This window comes from Taeniopygia guttata, chromosome 10, assembly GCF_048771995.1.
Source record: "Taeniopygia guttata chromosome 10, bTaeGut7.mat, whole genome shotgun sequence".
Classification (NCBI taxonomy): domain Eukaryota; kingdom Metazoa; phylum Chordata; class Aves; order Passeriformes; family Estrildidae; genus Taeniopygia; species Taeniopygia guttata.
Window position 1 is genome coordinate 5,121,235 of NC_133035.1, and position 20,219 is coordinate 5,141,453.

Consider the following 20,219-nt stretch of genomic DNA (forward strand, 5'->3'; position numbering starts at 1 on the left):
CTGCAGAGTAGGAGAACGAGTAACTGTGGAATGATGCCCTCCTCCTGACTGCATCAGAAGTCCACAAAAAATTATGCAGGGCCCTTGGCATGCTAATAACTTGGTTGTTGATGACTAAGGCAGGAAGAAGGGTGCCAATGACATCTAAAAGGAGACTGAAAGAATTTTTTGTGTTTAAAAAATGGCTGCAGAAGAGAAAACATCTTGTAATGACTGCTGTTAATATCTATTAATGTATCTTTAACCTTTTCACTTGAGCTGCCCCATGACCCCTGAAAATCTTTCTTGACATGTTTGTTGCTGAGCCCTATTCCCCAACTTTGCTGTTTTTTTGTTTTGTGGTTGGAGTGCAAGTCCTGGCTGAAGAGAGTAAGAGGGTGTTGCAGATGGTCCTCTGCCATAAACTGCTGCTGTCCTCTGGTGTGTCATCCACGGCCCCTGTTCCAACCCAGCCACCTCAGAAGCCTCTAGAGAAATGTGTGTGGGATTTTATTTGGGTTTTTTTTGTTCAGGCCTTGTTCAAAGGTTCAAGATTGGGGCATAAATCTGTTCGATTTTTCTCCTCAACTGAACACAGATCGTAACATTTAGAGCACAGCCACTTTGCGTAGCAGGAACCTAACAAGAACCAGATTTTAACATAATCACTAGTTCCTTTGAAGGAGGCAGTGTTAGCAATTACGATCTAGACTAGACACTGGTAAGAACTTAACAAATAATTATAGGCTTCCTAAAGGAGTGTAGTATGAGTAATTGCAGGTTTAAAAATGTTGTCATGAGGAGTAGTTTATACTGAAACTTCATCCTGCTCTTTGAAACCAGAATCTGTAACTCTCATCATGCCACAGCAAATGCTTGCCCTTCTCCACAGAAGAATGTAGACTTGCCTTATTGTACAGCAAATGTTCTGTGGTACATTATTTAAATTAGCATATAATAGAAACCTAATTGCCCACTTGGGCCCACAGCTTTAGCTGGTGGAGATCAATGTGCTTCACTGAAGTCAGTGTAGCAATGTTGATTTTCACCCTTGAGGATCTGGCTCAGCAGCTTGTTTCCATTCCAGGCATTGTTAAAGGAGATAGTGTGTTTAGAATATTAAACCATGGCATTGTCAGAGATAGTCAACTCCATTTGTGTGCAAGTGAAGAGAAATAAAGCAGTAAAACCATTATTTTTATCTGAGGATTTCAATTTACATTGTCGATTATTCATATTGACTGATCTGCTACAACAGGGAAATCATGAGCGTGGGGTCATCTTGTTGTGGTTTTAATTTCCTACGTCTGTAGTTATCTAATCCTCTCAGTGTGAGCAAGCATGATTAGTATTTATTTCTATTCTGTGTGCCAGTGCCCTGGGCCAGGTTCTGTGCTAAATCCAAAGTGACTCTCCTACTTAATTGGCATTAACTTGTGTTGCAGTAATATAAATAAAAACTTGTACTTTCTGTGTGAAGCACTCATAACTCCCGAAACAGATTTTCTCCCCCCATGTTTAGGCTTGTGATAAATCTGTATTTTTTACTCAGTTTGGAAATTCTTCTATCAATGTCTTCCAAATAATACTTAGGAAATCATGGATTTGGAAAGACTTTGGCTGCCTGTTAAGCTCTGAGGCACTACTAGGAGTGTTGCTGCTACAGCTGTACCCCTGGTTAAGAAATTGCTATGGTAAGAACATCTGTCTCTCTCTGGAGCACCAAGCACCAAAGTGAACAATAATTCCTCACTTTGTCAAATGTTTTTTGCAATAATTTGGAATGCTTAAAGAAGCTTATTTTATTTCATGAATGCTCCATTCAGGAATAGGGAAACCTTAGAGCTGAGCTGAGCCAACAGTTCTTTGTGAAGTTCGTTTCCTCTCCTTTCACTTCCATTATTCTCAGAAGACCTCTGGCTTCTCCCCCACTTATCTCTGCTTCCATTTGTCCCCTGGGAGCTTTGGGTAATCAAAGTTATGCTGCAAGTACTCTTCAGAGAGTGGGATGGGGGAGTCTGGTTAAATGTTTTGGGTCTTTATCAAGGACGGTACAGCAACTGACTGTGTGAGCCTTTTGAAATAGAACGGTGTTAAAACTCCAGCAAAATTTGGAGTTGCCTGGTGTTCGTTGCTGTTTTCTGATATGTGCAGAACACAAGCATAGGAGGAGACATGCAGAAATGATGGGTAAAGACTGTCGTGAAAGTGTTGAGAGATTGTGTTCATCACTTGGTAAGTTACTGTGTGGCTTCATTCAGCTCTGGTTACAAGGTGGTTTTCTTGTCCTGACAAAGATGAAGCTTAGCTCATGAACGGGTTTGGATTCTCTTTGGATTAAATAGTTCCAGTAATACAGGTGTTCTTTATATTATTTTCTTCAAACTTTTATCATGCCGCCTTTTTTGGGGGGCAACACAAATTGACATTCACTAATTGCCAGCTTCTACCTTTTTGAGTGATTTGGCCTTTAGAACATAGTATTTATTACCATGTGAAGCAAGTTGGATTTTTCATTTTAATCTATCAAAAACACAGCATAATTTGAATCAACAATTTTATTATGTGTTCTCCTGTTCATACTTGTATTTTACCTGGTTCGGTGGGTCATAGGATTGTGTTTTCCTTATTGAACTGTCAGACTTTTTTGTAAAGGTGTCAGTGTTTCCTGTTAGGGGATTTTTTTTTTTTTTTGGTGGCCGGTTTGCAATTTTGTGAATTTCATAAACAAAAGTGCTAATGCAATCATATAGGTGTTGATGCTTAAGTTACATCAAGCTCCTTTGTTTTCAGTAGTGAGTTTCCTAGGTTTTTTGTGGGCTTTTTTTATCTTGGAAAACATGTAATGCATGTGACCAGCGACTTGCATAACACAAGATGTCTTGTGTTGAGGTAAGGAAACCACCTTCGAGCCAGATATCCGAGACCAACGCTGTGTTATCTCCATTGCAGAGATAACAGACATTAAAATTCTGGAGTCGGGTGGCCAAATGGCACAGCACCAAACAGGATAGATTTTCTTTTCCTTGAGTGGTAAATAGTGTTAGATAATTCATGATGCAAACTGCTGTTATTGCTAGAGTATGCGAGCCTGTGATGGCAGAGCAGATGTTCCTGCCTCTCTAGGTTAGATGAAAAGCTGCAGGAGCTTTGCGAGCTGCAGGACATGGCGGTGGCTGTGCTGCAGGGGATGAGCTGAAACTTCTTCGCTGGTATCGCTTTATTTCTCAGCACAGTCAGAGTGGTGCAGCTCTTACGTGCTCTGCTTTTTGCCTTTTTGTGAGGAAGAAGCGGGATTGCAAAGATAATGGGAGAAGGCAGTGGAGCATTCATGGCAATAATTTCCAAGAGCTGGAGATAAATAAGCAGGCAAAGTTGACAATTTATCTGGGCGGGGGTATTAGCATTTTGAATAACCTCTGCACAGATGCAGTTATCACTTAATTGCCTTTACACTAGAAAAGCACTTTGTAGCTGCGAAGAAAAACTTGTGCATGTAGCCCACAGTGGTTCTGTGGTGCTGTTGAGGCGCTGGGGCTGCTCAGCTGGTGCCGCGGGCAGGGCCGGGGCAGCCGCGGGCGCTGCCCTCAGGAGCTGCCCTCAGGAGCCGGGCGGTGCTGCCCGCGCCGGCCCTTCGCGCTGCCGGGCGGAGCGGGGCCGTGTTCGCGGGCTGATGGCGCCAGGCCCGGCTCTGCCCTCAGCCTCGGGTCCGGCTCTGTCGGCCATTGCCACCCTGTGTGAGAGCTGGGGCTGAAGCCGGCAGAGTTGGGCTGCAGTGGGCGCTCCCCGCAGAGGCGGCGAGCTGCTCTCCTCAGGCACGGCCCCTTCCCCCCGGCCCCTTCTCTGCCGAGCCGAGGGACAAGTGCGGTAAACAGTTCGTTCATTTGGTTTCTAACCTGCCAGAAACAAAGCAGGTTGTTTTGGATTTTCAAGGAGTTCTGTGGGAAAGCAGTTGCTGTGTGGTGATTAGGGAGGCTGCAGTCAGAGCTGTCCGTGCTGTGCTTTGCAGAGCGCGCTGGTCTCTGGCAGACTCTGTGCTAACCCAGAATTCTCACCGAATTCTCTGTGTCACCCACAATTCTTGGTCTCTAACAGACCAGGATGGGTGTTTGGTGCCTGAGCACCTTCGTGTGCTCACCCTCATTTGCCGAAGATTGTCAGAGTTGCACAGACAACGTCAGCAACACCCTGAATTCAATAGGGTCTTTTCCTGTGGAATAGCTACTTAGTTTGCTTGTAGACATTATTTTAAATTTTGCTATCTAAGCATGTTAAGGTTTTATTGGTATTATTCCTTCAACAGCAATATTGGTTACTCCAGGCATTGTTTAAAAGCTTTTTTTTTTTTTTCCCAAATTCTTAAAGAGAGATTTGGCTTAGAGCAAAATCAGTAAGGGGAAAAGAATTAGGAAATCAAGCCCTTCCTTTCCCTTTTTGAACCTCTCGGTTTTCCAACCTCAAATAAGTACGTGAAAGGGGTTTAACAACTTTAAATTGGATTTTGGAATGTCAGATGACTCTAATAGCCTTTGTACACAAATAACAACAGAAGAGCTGATTATTGTTTCTGGGCTCTGCGATGCACTTATGTAATCATTAATCTTGGCACTTCTTTATCTGCAGCAGATTAGGAGGCCACTGTCATTTTGAAGACTGCCATTAAGTAGACTTTGTTAGTGTTTAAATATGTGAAGCTTAACTTTAAGCTTCCTTAATGTATGCGGTGGAGGTATTCTGTGCCTTGAATAGAGCTGTTGGAGTAAGTTTCAGTCACATATCTGCTGCCACAGTCTGACCTCAGACGTGGGTTTATGTATGGTGTTTGTTAATCAGCCTCTGAAAACACTTTGAAAGCTTTTTAAGCGTAAAGCGTTAATATATCTGTTTGGAACAGCAAGCAAACTTGCTTTATCTACTACCTTTCAGTTGGTTTAATCATCAAGAGGCAGGAAATTAAACCCTATGAAATGAGAAGGCAGAAAGGGTTTTAATGAAGGTCATAGCACCTAATCTGATTGTGGCAAAGGAAGAGATTTTGTGAGACCTTTTCTTTCCACAAGCTTGTAATTTTCTGAAACGTTTTTGTGGGCAGCTACATTTTTTTCTTCCGTGATCTTTGTCTTGAAATGAAGATGGTTTTCAGAATCTGAGTATATCATATATAGACATCATGAGGGTGTGAAGAGGCTGAGAAACAGAGCTAAGTCCAGGGAGTGTGAGCATAGCTGTGGGGGGACGTCACTGCACTGTATGCTTTGAAGGAAATGTTTGGGAATAAAGCTTTCTCTGTGACAGAAATGTTTTTGAAGCTGTTTGATAGACTGATGGTGCATTTATTTTGTTGTAAGCCAAAGCCCATAAGATTTCCATCTCCAATGATAGCATCTTCTATGTTCTCCCTTATGCAGTTTTCGGGGATGGGTCATAGTGTTTTCTTCCTGTGCCTTTTTCCAGGAGAACATCTGAGGAATCCTTCTGATCCCACACAGGCACTAATATTGCTCCCTCTGAGGTGGGGCAGGGGCTGAATTAGGTGTTTTTCTTGGAGAGAAAAACAAGTATATTTGTTCAACAGAGATTTGACCTTCTGTCATAAAAAAAGGCTATGAGTTTCTCTAATATCTAATGTATTTGTTGGTGTCTTAATATGTATCAGTAAACATTTACCAGCTGTAAACCACTGCTTGGTTTTAAACTTCAGTAATATTTTCTTTGAAATTGAGGGAACATGGGTATAGTTAATGTTTTGTGCTCCCCTTTCAAAACCTGGAGGAGTAGCCAAGGATGTGGCGTCTTCTAGTGTCCATCAGTTTCAATCATGCTCTGATGATCCCTGCAGAGGACTCAGGAGAGGAGCTGTGACAAAACCACCCACATACACTGGAAGTACTTGTAGTGGAAAACATCCTTGTATTAAAAACAGGTGATCAGTGTCAGGCTAGAAAGATGCAGGATATGGACTTGAGGAGAACCCCTTGTGTGAGGTTTGGGGGAATCTGGTTGTGATTTGCTTGTAGCCATAAATCACAGCTGGAGTTGAAGAAATCACACTCAGTATTGGCTGCTGGGTGATGAATCCAGGAAGGAGGTGTTGGAGGGAGTTAATAAATGAGTGAGAGCAGCTCAAAGGCTTTTTACTGTTTAGACTTCTGGAGTTGGTTTTGGTTATTATTGTTCATCTTTTAGATGAATCATCTGAGAATGAAAATTCAAACTAGACGTTTAGAGTGCACCTTTGTGAGAAACTAATGATTCTACTTGGCATACAGCATCAAAGGAAGCCTTTTTAATGACATCAAATTTATGTACAGCCAAAAAGAAAAAGAAAATATCTTAAAAATGCAGATCTAGTCACATCAGAATAATAGAGTTTCTAGTCTGGGTGAAACACTTTTTACTTTTTCCCCTGCAATTTTTTTCTTCTAGAATTAAATTCAGGTTTTGAGTGTTTTTTCATCAAAGTGCAGCTCTCTTTTAGGGGTGTGGTTTCTGCACCAGCCATGTTTGTCTGACTTTTACTTAGTTGTGTAGAGTCCCATTTCTCCATGCACAGTGACAGATCCTTTACAAAATCCATTCAGCCTGGTAAAACAGCAGGACAAGGCTGAATCATGGCAAACACTGTGAAGGGACACTTTCTAGGTTCCCACTGCTTTGTCACCTCTTCCGAGTTAGTTCCATATTCCTCTTCCCAAACTGCCCTTCTCTCTCCAAGGAATGAGCTGTTAAAGTGGAACTTGACTTGGCCAAATGGAAAGTACCAAGGAAAGCATCGTGGGCACTGTGATGGAGAATGTGTGGTGGGGGTGGGTTGCTAATCAGACACAGCCTTCTAAGGAGTCGTGTCAGGAATTGTTAGTGCCTGGTCTGAAAGCTCGGTGCACGTTTGTGCAAGGGATGAGGCTGCAGTGGTACCCACCCACAGCCAGCTGGTGCTGTAGGATCATTGCACTTCCCTCAGGTTCTGGGCCTGTCACCTTGCCAAAGAGTGTAGTTGAAATTGTAAATAATTTTGACACTATGTTGGAAATGATTGGTTTTTGCCCGGTCCATGTGGTTGGTTGGGTATTGTTGTTTCCTTGTTCATCTTTTTAATCAGGTACATGTGGCTGTCGTCTGGTCTGTTCTGGTAGGCAGTCTGATATGATCACTGAACTGAGATGCAATTTTGCAAATGGACAGCACAGGTGTGTGTAGCTTCTTAACAAATCCAGTGCTGGAGCTTTCATGTTGTATAGGAGGAGGTCAGACCCTCTTTACAGCTGTCCTACAAGAGCTTTCCTTAAGGAGCGCTGCTGTAATTCCAGTACCAACTGAGCTCCTGCATACAGAACTCTGCCCTTGGACGTGGGGGCCAGAATGACTCCCTTGTGACAACTGGTCATTTGTCAGACTGATTCCCCTCTGGCAGCTGGTCACTCAAGGCTGCTTGCAGCCTAGGAGAGCGAATTCCGGCAGAGGTTGTTGAGCTGTGATAGCTGTGTTGGAGCTGACTTGCTGAAGTGCTGCTTAACATTGGTGAGTGGTTGATAAGTTTTTTGGTTTCCTACTACAAGCAAATAAACAGAAATGCCAGATTTTCTGCTAAGCCAGTACAGTTAATTAGAGGAAGAGAAGGTGGGAGGACAGTGTTGGAGTTAACAAATTCCAGTCTTCAGAAGACCAGGTCCAACACTTGAGAGTAGAAAATTACATCAAATGGGCGATCTGTGCATTAATCTCTGAAGAAAATGTTAGAGTAGTTTGGACTTTTCACTGTAAAATCTACATTTCTTCAAGACTTCATTTAAGTCTTTATTAGTTTCTTGCAGAGATTTAGGAAATGGGGCAGAAGTACAAATACATTTAAGCTTTTCAGTACAGGTTTATTTTTGAAGGAAAAGGGGAGAATTAATTTAGTATTGTCTAATTAACTCCAGCAAGTAAATTAATCCTATTCTCCTGCAGATTTCACTTCTTGTTTTCCTCTCCATTAGTGGTAGATAATGAAAGACCAGCATAGAGACACCAGGAAGGAGAAGTTGGTGTAGATTTGGTTTTCCCAAGGCAAGAGAACAGTAAGTAGCAAAGACCACAAGAAACCTCAGTGTGATTGAGCATTCAAGGCCACTTTGAGTGCTTTGAGGTGCACACACATGTTGGCCCCTAGCTCATTCTCCATGTCAGTTTTCACTTGACAGACCCTATGCAGTGGCTGGTTTGGGTGGCACAGTGGTACAGGCTGGATCACAGCAGAACTGTCCTTGTGCCCTGCTGCAGGTGCTGTTCTTAACTGCTCCAGGTTAGCAATCATCTGTAGGAAGAAATTAAGAATGTTGAAACATGAGCAAACTCTAGAATCCTGTAAAAACAAACATGATTGACACAAACCCCAGCTTGCTGCTTACTGGATAAATGCAGTAGCAAATTAGAGTAGCAAAAGTCAGTGCTGGTAGTTCCTGTGATAATAGCTCACACCTATGTTGCTCCTAAAATTTGTATTTTGTCATATTATCGAGCGAAGTGTTTTATAGGTGTGTCTTAGACCTGCAAGCTTTGTTTTTGAAAGTGAAAAGCAAAGTAATAGAAGTCAGGCCACCAGCACTCCTCTTGTACAGCTCTGTAGCAGCTTCTCTCGCAACAATGCAGAATGCTGCAGATTTGTGGGGCTGGAGCTCTGCTCACTGGTCCCTGGGATCATAAGACCAAAACCCAAGATCTGGCAGTAAGTACCAGTCATCTGAGGCAGCTAGAGGTAGAGATAAAGGATGATTATGCTGCTTACATAGATAGAGGAAATGAAACACCAGCAGCACCCCCATGCTCACAGCATAGCAGCACCAGGGAGATTTCAGTCTCTGTAGCACATACTCCTTGACATGCTGTTCAGAGCTATGATTAAAACTATACTGTATTTCATTAGAGAATCTCATGATTTCAGTGTCACTGTGTTTTCTTATCAAAAACTTTGTCTGAATTGCTTTATTTAACAAGAATTCCACCTAGCCTGGTGAAATTAGTTATGCCTTGAGCTGTATTCATCATAGTCACTGTAACTCCTGTTAATTTTCAGCCAAAGAAGAGGCAAATGAAATAATCAAGTGTTTATTCATAAGCACCTGAGCACCAAGAAAGAAGCCAAAAGGAGGCAGAAACAAACTGGTGTTTTATGAAATTTGGAAGTCTGTTCTGACCATGTGGAAATCATCAATCTTCAGTGTTTGCTTGCTGTGTGTTGTTACTGTGTCCCCTGTTGTCCCTGGTGAGAGACAAAAGGGGACCCCAGGAGAAGCTGTTGCCGTTGTACATCTCCTGGGGTACACTTCTGCCATCTTCACTATTTGTGTGTAAGTTCATGGAAGCAGTGACGCAGCTGGAGCTTGGGGAGCTGTGTGGATTTCACGGAGTGGGAAGATGCCGATTGCATGCCCCAGATGTACCAAGGGATTGGCTGTCCCAAGAGCTGCTCATCTGTGCTCCTGGACAGCAGAACCCCTGTGGATGTGGCAGGCCTGGCTGTTTGCGTTGAGCCCAGGCTTTGACTTCAGTGGTTTGATGTTACAGTTTGGTCTGTGGTGTGGTTTAATAACATGGCTGCAGTCCCAAGCTGCAGTTGTCTCTATCTATCGTTCCTTCAACAAGGAAAATCAAATTGTCTCACTTTCAGCTGCATTCATTGCTCAGTCAGGAGAGTGAGAATATTTTTGGGTGGATAAAGACAAGGCTGTGGAGAGATACGAGTGTTACACAAAAAGACATTAGAATCATATAGCATTGTACATGTGAACGAGAGGGAGCAAACATCATCTCTGAGTTCCTCTAAAAACCCTAGATCAGTTTTTAACTTGTGTTCCAGAACACTTGCAGAAGTCCTACATTGTTTGTGTTGGGACGTCATTTTGATTTTTCTTTATAGGAATTCAGAATATTATGGTAATATTAAGATATTAAGGGTTTACAGCAATTTTCTATTTGAATATAACAGTAAAAATAGAGACCTCACCACAACAACTTCTCTTAAACAGTTTTGCCTTTTAGAAAACCCATACTATTTTCCATCTTGCCTTCTTTCATTAGACATTCAGATGTCTTTGTTGAAGCCAGTGCCTCATACAATAGCAAAGCTGTAGTTCTTTAAATTAAACTATGTATCAGTAAAATTTTGTGTGGCTTAAAGGAAAACAATAACCCTGCACATCAGTGATCCTGGCATGGGAATATAAGCTATTACTGCACTGTTCCCTTCCATGTGCCCAAATCAAACAGATGTTGAAGGAATTTATATCGATCCCTCAAAGTCAGTCTTCCAGGCCCCAGAAGTGCTCAGGTGGTGCTATGCTATTTATCCTGCATCTCCTTCAGTATGGATGTGTGCAGCATTTGGGAATGCTGAGCAGGGTCAGTGACCTGCTGAGGGATCCAGATGTGCCCATGCCCACAGAGCTCGTCTCGGCATTGCAGCATTTCTGCCTTGTGTGTTTGAGGTGTTGCTCATACTTTACTTTTAATTAATACTTTGGTGGCCACATTCGTTTCTACCCCACCCATCACACCCACAGACTTCAAAGGATTTGTACCAGTATAACCTCAGTATTTATTTTATTACCAGTTTGATTTCCTAAGGAAACGAGGCTTGGAAAGGTTGTTTGTGTTTGTCTGCTTTTCTGCCCATCACCCCAGTCCTCCCCATTTCCAAAACATTTCAGCCAAGCTTGAGAGCATCAGTGGCTCCAAAGATGTGAAAATTGAAAATCTGAGGAAGTTCCCCATCTGATACCGCCCTGAGGGACAATGTGCAGCCGAGCTCAGCTGTAGGGAGGAGAAAAAGGCAAAGAATATCACATGTGCTGGGAAGGCTTCTGCTGGAATTTCAACCTTACTGGACCCCAGAAAAAATCCAGCCATGAGACACGGATCTCTTTTGTTAGTTCTTTGGAGCTGTTTGCTGCCAGGTCTGTCACTGCAGTCTCCAGTGGGGCTTGCTCAGAATGCCTTTATGGTGGGGATTGTGTATGGAATAAGCACATAAGGTGTGTGTATGGAATAAGCACACCTTCCCACAAGGAGTGATCAGGCTCTTGATCAGACACGTACTGTGTGTTCTAGGATGGCCTCAGGTGTCTCCCGAGCAGCCACATCCCCAGAAGCAGCAGGGGTGGCTCAGTGTCCAGGCTGTGTGCGTGGGCAGGCGGTCACTCCACGGAGAGCGTGGATGGGGTGGGCAGAGCTGTGCTGCCACCCGTGCTCGGCTCGGTGGAACTGCAGCCTTTGCAAGCTGCAGGTGTTCGGAGGCGAGTAATTTGCAGCCAGCTCAAATTACTTAGGGTACATGACAGAGCAAATTATTTAGGTAATGAAGCTGAAAATGCAGGAAGATTAGAATATTATATAGTAAAATCATTCCGTGTTAATTCAGTTTGTGATCAGATATCATGTTGCTTTAAATACCATATTACATGCAGTACCCTTGTTTGAGCCAATGAATATGGATGAATGTGTCACTGAATATGTATGCCTCCTAATTTAATCAATATACTTACAAACAGCACTAGCAGGGATGTCTGGCACAAACTGCATCCCCCTAGAAGCAGGCTGGCCCAATTTGTGTGTGTGTGTCATGTTCCTTGCAGAGCCCTTCTGAGCTGGCTGCAGAGCCACACACACCCAGAGCGGCTGGGCACAGGGGAGCCGCACGCAGGGAAAGGGCTCCTGGGCAGGGCAGGGCAGGGACAGCTCCTGCAGCAGTGCCCGGGGCTCCCAGCTGCAGCCCTGCCTGCTGGCTGTGCCCCTGCCGCTTGGGCAGGTCCCAGCTCAGCCGGGGATGCTTTCCCTGCAGAGCCATGTGTGTGTGTGAGGAGGGGCACAGGGCCCGCAGAGGCTTTAAGGAGTGGAGACCGCTCTGGCAGAGCCGGCAGCTGTGCTTGGGTCTGTCCATGCCGAGTGCAGGAGTGTATCCCTGGCATTTCTGCACGTGGCTGCCTTGGCAGCTGTGGCCAGAGCTGCTCAGAAGTGCTCGTTCTCGGTGGTGCCAGGCAGCTGGGACCCCATGGAGCCTGGGAGAAGGGAGCACCTCCTGCACAGGTTTTCCTTTCCAGAAAATGCTAATTTTAAAATTCAGAAATAGTAATACATAGTGGGATTTACTTGACTTTCACCTTCTAAAAGTTAGGTTTGTGATTAAAAGATCATTAAATTCATTCACTCAGTAAAGAAGAGGCTTCTCCACTCAAGGGTTCGTGTTGTTTGTTATAAGATGAATCATATGTTCTTTTTCCTTCTTGCTTTCTCTTTCTCCCTTCCTTTCTTCTCTTCCTGCCTTCACTCTAGAGCAGACAAGACAATTAACTTCATTAATTACCCAACTTTCTAGATCACTCAGGTGGATCTCCCCTAAGAGGCAGACATAGGACCAATTTTTGAATTTACTGAAGAGCCCTTCCCAGGATACCAAATCTGAGGTTTCCTACCTGTTGTGAATTGGAAAAAAATGTTATTTGTGTGCATGTACAATTTTAAAATAACAGTGTGAAAGCAGAAGGAGGAAAGGAAAAATCCTTTTTCTACTCCAGGACAATTAATTAACTAGAAACAAGTATTTTATTCACAAATGTTAATGGATAGGAAAAAGCTTCAGTCTTTGGAAAACGATTTTTTTCTTTTAAAGTGTGTTCTTCAAGGTGAACTGGTAACACATTTCCTGTGCTGAGGCTCTGTGTGTTTCTGTTTAAGTGACAGAACTAGGGAGAAAGGTGATCTGTGCTTTGCTTGGCTGTACAGGCTCTTGCCCTGATCTGTCTGCCCCAGTGAGTTAGAAAGAGAGAAATCAAAGATGATGATGAATTGTACAGTGCATTCCCTTACAGATACAGAATTACATTTTCTTCTCTACTGAAAAAACTGGATGAGGAATAAAGCAACATTTCATGATGTGGGAATTAATGAAAAGGGAGAGGCTGTCTAGGGGGTTTGGTTGGGGGAGGGAACTTGGAGAAGGCAGGCAAACCCAGTGAAACCGTTCCAGGTTTGGGGAACAAACTCCCCTGGAGCAGGAGGGAATAAGGCATATTCTCCTGTTCCAGCAGAAGATGTCATTGAGTGCTCTCTCTGGCTGGCTGCTGGCATGTTCCCTAGGAATTAGGTGGAGGCAGTGGTGTTATTTAAGCATACCAGAGCTACCTCAGACAGTTGCTGTGTGGAGACACAGTGGATGGAGGAGGCATAAATGTTCAGGAGGAAAAACACTGGCTTTTTTTCGTTATAATACTTGGGCCCAAGTTCCTGTTCAGTCTGATTTTGAGCAGATCAGGGTCCATGCTCCTTTTTCTGGAAGCTTGTCTGGCATTACAGCAGGACAGTGACCAGGCAGTCTGGTGACAGGAGCAGCTCCAGGTGAAGGCACATGAACTGAGGGGTGTTGGTGGGTGGCAGAGGCCCTTTGCTGTGGAGATGAGCTTGCTTGACATCAGTTTGTAGGGAGTGCTGCCTCCACCCCTTGGAAGGTCCCTTCTTTCTCCAAGGAGCCCTTTCAGAGCATCTTGTTTGGTGGTGGGGCTCGGTGCTCGAGCTTCCATTGGCTCTTGGTGGTTTGTTTGGGCTTTTATTCCTCCTCTTTGCTGCCTGTGGCACAGGACAGCCTTGGTAGGATTGTGGAGCGCTGTTATTTCAGGGTGTGAAAGAGTCTTAGGCCTTTAATCTGGGAGTACAAACTACATCTGTCACCTGGGTATCTGTGGCGGTTCCTAAGCAACCACAAGAGTTTATTTTTTTCTGTAGTTCATATTTAAGAGATAATTTGCTCATGCATGAACCAGCCTGAATCAGCCTGAGCACCACCCCAGGAGACAGAAATTGTAAACTGTAATTTAGGCTAATTCTAGTCTAAAGCATGAATTAGAGTATTTTATGTAATCTTGGAAAATATACCATATAAATAAATGTAAGCAGAGAACAGGTACAATTAATTTGAGCACAGTAGGAAGCTTTAAGTAACTCTGGGAATGTGAGAAACCAAGTCGGAACATATTCTTGACATGTAAAAATATTTCCCACCTGCCTTGTTTGCATAAGAACAAGGTTTTAGCAAGTACATATTTGCATGTCAAAGTTAAAAGTGGGGAAAATATTTTCACCCTTGTAAGAAAAAAATGCATAATCTTGGCACAGGCAATTTGCATTTAGTAAGTTTAAAGTATCTTAAGTCCTTTCATGCTGTATGGGAAGTGTGTGAACCTGTGACAGGGGTTCCATTTCAATGAGTTGATTTGCACAGGCACCACGTGGAGCAGTAATTGATCTGATCTCTCTGTGCATTAATTTGTACCACAATTGGTTGTGGCAGTCCCCAGCGATTTGTGCTTCTGAGATTCATCCCGTTGTCCTGCATCTCAGAGTGCAGCAGTAAGTTGCAGTTTTAAATGCTGTGTGCCTAATTGGAAGTAAGTACCTTGAAGATGTAAATTTGGGAAAATCAGGAATTCTAAAACTATACCTGATTTCATGCCAGCGCTCATAAAAATTATGTTGGGCAAATGCTGGCACAGCTGGAGCCTGTGAATCTGTGGAGATTCTCTTATACCAGCAGAGCACCCTGGAAAATGCATTTGGGACTAATTATGGCACCTTTTAGACTATTACTAACCTAGCTTTAGGCCATCACTTTGAAGGCATGTTACATTCCTTCAGAAACGCTCTGCAAATGTCCTGTTGCTTAAGAAATAGGGATTGCATAGACAGGCTTCATGGGTGATTTAACTAACATGCTGGAGATTGTAGATAAACTAGATCCAATTATATCATACCTATTCAAAATAAGGCAGTAATTATGTATATAAAAGTGAAATGTAAAAAATACATTGCCATGTAGCTGTGGAGATAAGCCTTGTCACTACCCTGTCCAAGGAGCTGCAGAAGGCTGCTGATTCACTGCAGCAGAGGAGAAAAATAATCCTATGTTGAAAAGGCACAACTGGGATTTGGTAGAGCTATTCTGGAATTTGCCCACAGGATTGCTCTCTGAATTTGAACTACACATGATACAAATTCTGAGTTTTTGTGAATTTCAGTCTGTTCTCCAATTTGTTGATGGGGGGGGGGGGGGATGTTATGCCACCCTTTCTGCTACAAGCTCATAAACATAGGAGGCTCCAGTAATAATTAGTGTAGCACATTAATGAAACAGCACATTATTTTTTCCCTTTTATTAGTTCACTTCCTGCTCCATTGTGTTTAATGTGTTAGCTGAAAGCAAAGTGAAATTAAAACCATTTTGGGGGAAGAAACATTTCCTTCCTTAAGTGTTCTAAACAGACCTCTTAATTTCAGCCTGTTATTTTATCGCTGCAGGGATGGTGGGGTTTGAAGGTCAGGGGTGCCAAGGTCCTTTTGGTGGAAGCAGATACCTGTGGTGTCCTGCTCTATGGGACTGCTTGGAAAGCTGCTGATACCAAACTGCCTGGCAAAAGCCCTGTAGCCTTCCCCAGCAGAGTATTTTAGTTGTCTTGGGTTCCCAGGAGCAAATAGGTCCCTTTTGGGTGCTGCTCAGCTGCCCCATTGTTGCATTTCTTGTCACTGGAGAATATTTTGAAGGGATATTTTAGCGCAGTTGGTGCTGTGCTGCAGGTCTTCTGGGCTTCTGCTTTATAATTATCTTATGCTTTGAGCCAGATCCTGAGCTGTGTCGTGCTGCAGTGGAGTGGAGCACACAGCAGCACTGCAAGATGATTCTTAATAATAAGCAGCCAGTTAGGGATTCAATGGCATGCAAAATCCAATGTTTTTAGAGTGGACATGACCTTTTGAGAGCAAAGTAGAGCTGAAGTTAAGCCAATGTGTTGTAAGACAGTAGTATTAGATGTGATTTTGTGTGTTGTCACAGATTGGATAGCCATAAATTGGATGAAAGAGGAGCTCTCTTAAACAGTCGGCAGCTTGTGAATGGATTTGAGCTCCTCAAGGAGGTGAACAGCCTTGTTAATGTGTCACAGTTACAGGCACAGCAAGAGTTGCACTTGTGCTGTTCCAACTAAGCCCTTTCCAGAAAACGGATGCAGCTTCATCCTAACACACTGCAGCAGAGCAGGGGCTTTCCTGGGATTTCAGTCACCCACCTGTGTGGGGCCTGTGTTTGTGAGCACCACCAAGCACGTGTGATGTGTGCCCTGCTGCTGTTTGATCACTAAAGCACTGCCTGTGCACAGTCTGTCCAAATTTGCCTGCAAAATAGCTGCAGCCACGTACGCCAGAAGCAGCTGAGGTGTCCCTGAGCATGCAGGAGTCCCTTCTTGGGCCCATGTATTCACATGGGAAGTGCTTGATTTAGAGATAGTCACACACCAAACTGAATTCAGTGGGAGGGTTTATATGTATGAAATTCCATTTATCAGGGCTTTCATGCCTTGTAACTGAATGGCATTTTCCAGGCTGTCTACTCCTCTGGTTTCAGTAAACTGAGTGCCGCTGTGTTTTCCTGCCTTGTTTGTTCTGTGGTAGATAATACACAAATAGGTATCAGTTCCGACTTTCAGTTCAGACAGGTAAGTTTTGGACTGCTCATGCAGAATGGGGTTGCTCTTCACCTTGTAGCTTCTCTTTAGGGTTGGCCACTCGTGTGAGCTGGGTGGATGTTCGTGGCTGTGGTGAAGGTGGTGCATTTGCTTCCAGGCAGGGCAAGACCTGCTATGGTCTTGGCATGAATGGAGTTGGAAGAAACCTTTCTAGTGTCATCTTAGCTCTTTGGCCAAAATGTGAACTCTCCTATTCTTTTTGGCTTTGAAATGCTGATTCTAGACTTCTTGTGGGTTCTTAAACACCTTCTCAAATGACCCATTTTAATAACCCAAAAGCTATTATATAACGAGCAGCCATAATTTAGTCCAAAGCTCTAGGGGATCCTTGCAGTTCAGCAATGAATAGTTAATGCAGTATAATGTTTAGCAGGTTATTAGTTTTCACTGTACAAATGCTGATCAGGGAATGCTTTTATAAGGTGTTTAAAAGAAAATGTAATTAACTGGTTGCGTGCTTCTGTTGCAGCTCAAATTGAAATTATTCCATGCAAGATCTGTGGAGACAAATCATCAGGAATCCATTATGGTGTCATTACATGTGAAGGCTGCAAGGTAAGCTTCTAAAATAATAAGTCTGAAAAGAAGCATTTAGCCTTTTGATAGTGATAATTTTCCTTCTTTTTTTAAAGAGCAAGCATTGCTCCTAAGTTGAATATAAAATAGTTGGGGATTCTGAAGTACTGGTTTTATTTGGGCTTTAAATAGGATGTTTCCATGACACACACACAATTACACTGCTGCAGATTTTAGGACAATCCTCAAAATGCGACAGTTGTGCTAGGTGTGCTGTGCGTTGTCTCTCTCTGCATAAACAGAAGAGGTACAGAGAGATTGATCTGCTTCAAGCACACCACCAAGAGCCTGCTCAGTGCATTCAGCTGAGGGAGGACGAGTCTGGCTTTCTTTAATCTCCCTGTCTGGTTTTGCTCTGTAAATTGCTATGAAGCTCTGCTGAAATAGGTGGGAGCTCTCCCTTCTTTTTTCTTCTGCACTCTGCTGCAGTTACAGATCTCTTCTCTTTGGCAGGGGAGATGGTGTTTCACAGGAGCACTTGCTTCTGGTGTTCAGCATGCTCAGGTCTTGCTGAGACCACTGCCTGTTCCTTGCAGTGCAATCACTGCTGTGTAAGGTTTAGGCTTTGAAGTTTTTCCTGGAGTTATGCCTTTGGTAAATCTAGTGAGCCAGGATTGCACTGGATGCATTTCTGTTTTGTTTAGTGCATCTTTCACAACCAGGAATTAAACTGGACAGTGCCAACACAAGGCAGGAGTGAAGCTAATCACTCCTTTTGATCCCTAGTGCAGAATTACAGTGCTGGCTTGGGCTGACACAGTGTGCACAGCATGCTCTGGCTTGTTCCTCTCTTCATGGCTGCAATCCCATACTGATAGGTTTTCTCCTCTTAATCTATACTTGAGGTGTGAAGAATTGATGATTATTATAGTTTTTAGTCTGCTTTCCTGACCTGCTTGATAATACAACCCATCTTCAAAAAGTAACTTTCTTGCATTCACATTATAAAGGTCTCTTTTGTGTGTTTCCCAGGAAGATTTTTGTGTTTTCATTAACACATCCTCTCAGTCTTGTGGAAGTATTGGTAACAATGAAGGAAAAAAACTAAATTAAGAATCTTGGAAGGATATGGGAACAGCACCTTCTGCCCTTTCTGACTGCTATTGCTATGGTAAATGCATGAAATGCACTAAAAATGCATTGATAACAGAGTGGTGGTGACTTTTTCCAGCTTTATGTTGTTAAGCAGTCTTTGTCAAGTTTCAGCTGTGGGAAGTGCAGCCATTTGTTGTGAGAATTCTGCCGTTTGACTGTCTTATCAAGGATCAAGTTATGTTCAGGGTTTGAGAGCTCTTTAATCTTTAGATGGTCTGGGACCAGAGTACCTGGGAGAGAAATCCATGACATCCAAACCTGAGTGCAGACACAGCAGGGTTAACGTGGTGCTGATGCTCAGCTGGGCCTGCCCACATGGGGCTTCTTGCAGAGCAGGAGCCCAAGCACAGGGAAGCTGCCAGCTGTGTTTTCCTTCCTTCATCTTCATGCACTTAGTGAGAAATGTGTGTACAGTATACTGTGTTTTAGAACAAATTATATTCCTTCAAGTGCTGTATAAATCAAGTTCTCTTGGAGCTCTGTGCAATCCTCTGCTTCTGAGAATTCCACCAGAAGGGTCAGCTGGTGAGAAGGGTAAAAGGGAGGGCAAGCAGGCAGAGGTGCTCAGCACGGTGAAACCCGTTTGAACCTTGAAGGCAGAAGGTGAGAAGTAAGAGTGGCCCAGTGAATAATTTAGGCATTTTTTCCTTCTCTTGAAGGAGCACAGTGAAGTTTTGTAGCCATACAATTTCAGACAGAATTTTAAAGCCAATTAATATCAACTTAGTTAACCACATTATCTTCCTTTGAGAAGCTCACTCCTAAAGAAACTCAGTCTTCTTTAATGTCACAGCCCAGATGATGTGCAGGTAGTGACAGGCTGGAGCACTGCTAGTGGGCACAAGTCACAGGAAGAGTTTATATGATCATGGCCTAGGCAGCATGTGAAATGACCTACTGTGGATTCTGGATTCTCTGGATTCTTCTGCTACACTCTTCCAAGGTGCTGTCAACAAAGTCTCACCCAACAGAACTATTTTGGCTGGTGAAAACGTTGGCATAGCTTGGCTTCTGCTGAAGCAGCCAGGTGTGGATTGGTATGGTTTTCTTTTCCCAGCTTTTCTGTGGCTGTGACTACTGCAGGTTTGAGCATGCTTATGTTGTTCTTCATGTTATGCTAACTCTTCCTTTGTAAAAAGTACCTGGCTACACAGAGCTCATTCCCAGTCCTGTGCCTTGGCTCCTGCAGCCAGTGTCCTGCACAGTCCCAGAGAAGTCAGTGAGGTCCTGCACAGGTGCCACAAACCCACCCGTGTGCATCAGATGGCAGGAGCAGGGCTGTGGCTGGCAGAAGGGAACAGCTGTGCTGCTGCCCTCAAGCCAGGCCTGTCAGGAATGATCTGCAAGCAGCAACAGGCACAGCAGAGTGGTCTTTCTCAGCTTGGACTGGTTTCACTTCAGTTTGGTGTGAACTTTAATGTTACTTAATCCTAATGTTCACATAAGTGTTACTCTGTAAATACTGATAAACAGCAGAAATATAGTTTATTCACAACCTAATCTGTATCAAAGATGAAATCACAGACCAGCTCTTGTCAGATTGACTTTTGCTGATCCTGTTGGTCTTCTGCCGCTTTGCAACCCTTGCATTTCACAGAATTGGAAGTGTTCTGACCAGGCTGAGTTGTTACATTGCATTTCACATAACTACACTTGAAGATTTGTAGTAAAACCCATTAGTGTGTCTTGGGAAGTTCTCATTTCTTCCCTTGCTATGATGTTGCTGGCTGTTCTTACAAAGTTAGTGGCAGTGTTTTGCAAAGGCATTGAGTACTCCCATCCCATCAGCTCAATTTGAAATTTGAATCTGCCTTTAAAAAAGTAAAATTTAACACCCCTTCATCATCTCCTTCTTAACTGAAAATCTGAGGTTTTAGCCAGGCTGTATTTTACACTTTATCTAGGAGGTCTTCTGTGCCTTATTAGAAATAAAATAATTTTTTTTTAAGAGAGGGTAGCTGCAGGAGCACTACTGACAAAACTCGTACCTGTGTGAGGCACTTCACTCGACCATTTCTTAACAACCTT

General features: G+C 43.4%; 1 protein-coding gene across 8 annotated transcripts in view; it reads left to right on the forward strand.

Annotated features, from left to right (window-relative positions):
- The window catches only part of RORA (RAR related orphan receptor A), a 354,582-nt gene that overhangs the window by 308,093 nt on the left and 26,270 nt on the right, over window positions 1-20,219 (forward strand). For 7 of the 8 annotated variants that reach the window (XM_030281521.4, XM_030281522.4, XM_072934117.1 and 4 more), the window contains one exon: window positions 16,990-17,075. In XM_030281521.4, coding sequence (XP_030137381.1) covers window positions 16,990-17,075 — 86 coding nt within the window. Of the gene's footprint in view, window positions 1-2,147; window positions 2,215-16,989; window positions 17,076-20,219 lie in introns of those variants that run through there. The other variant, XM_072934118.1, reaches the window with a different exon arrangement.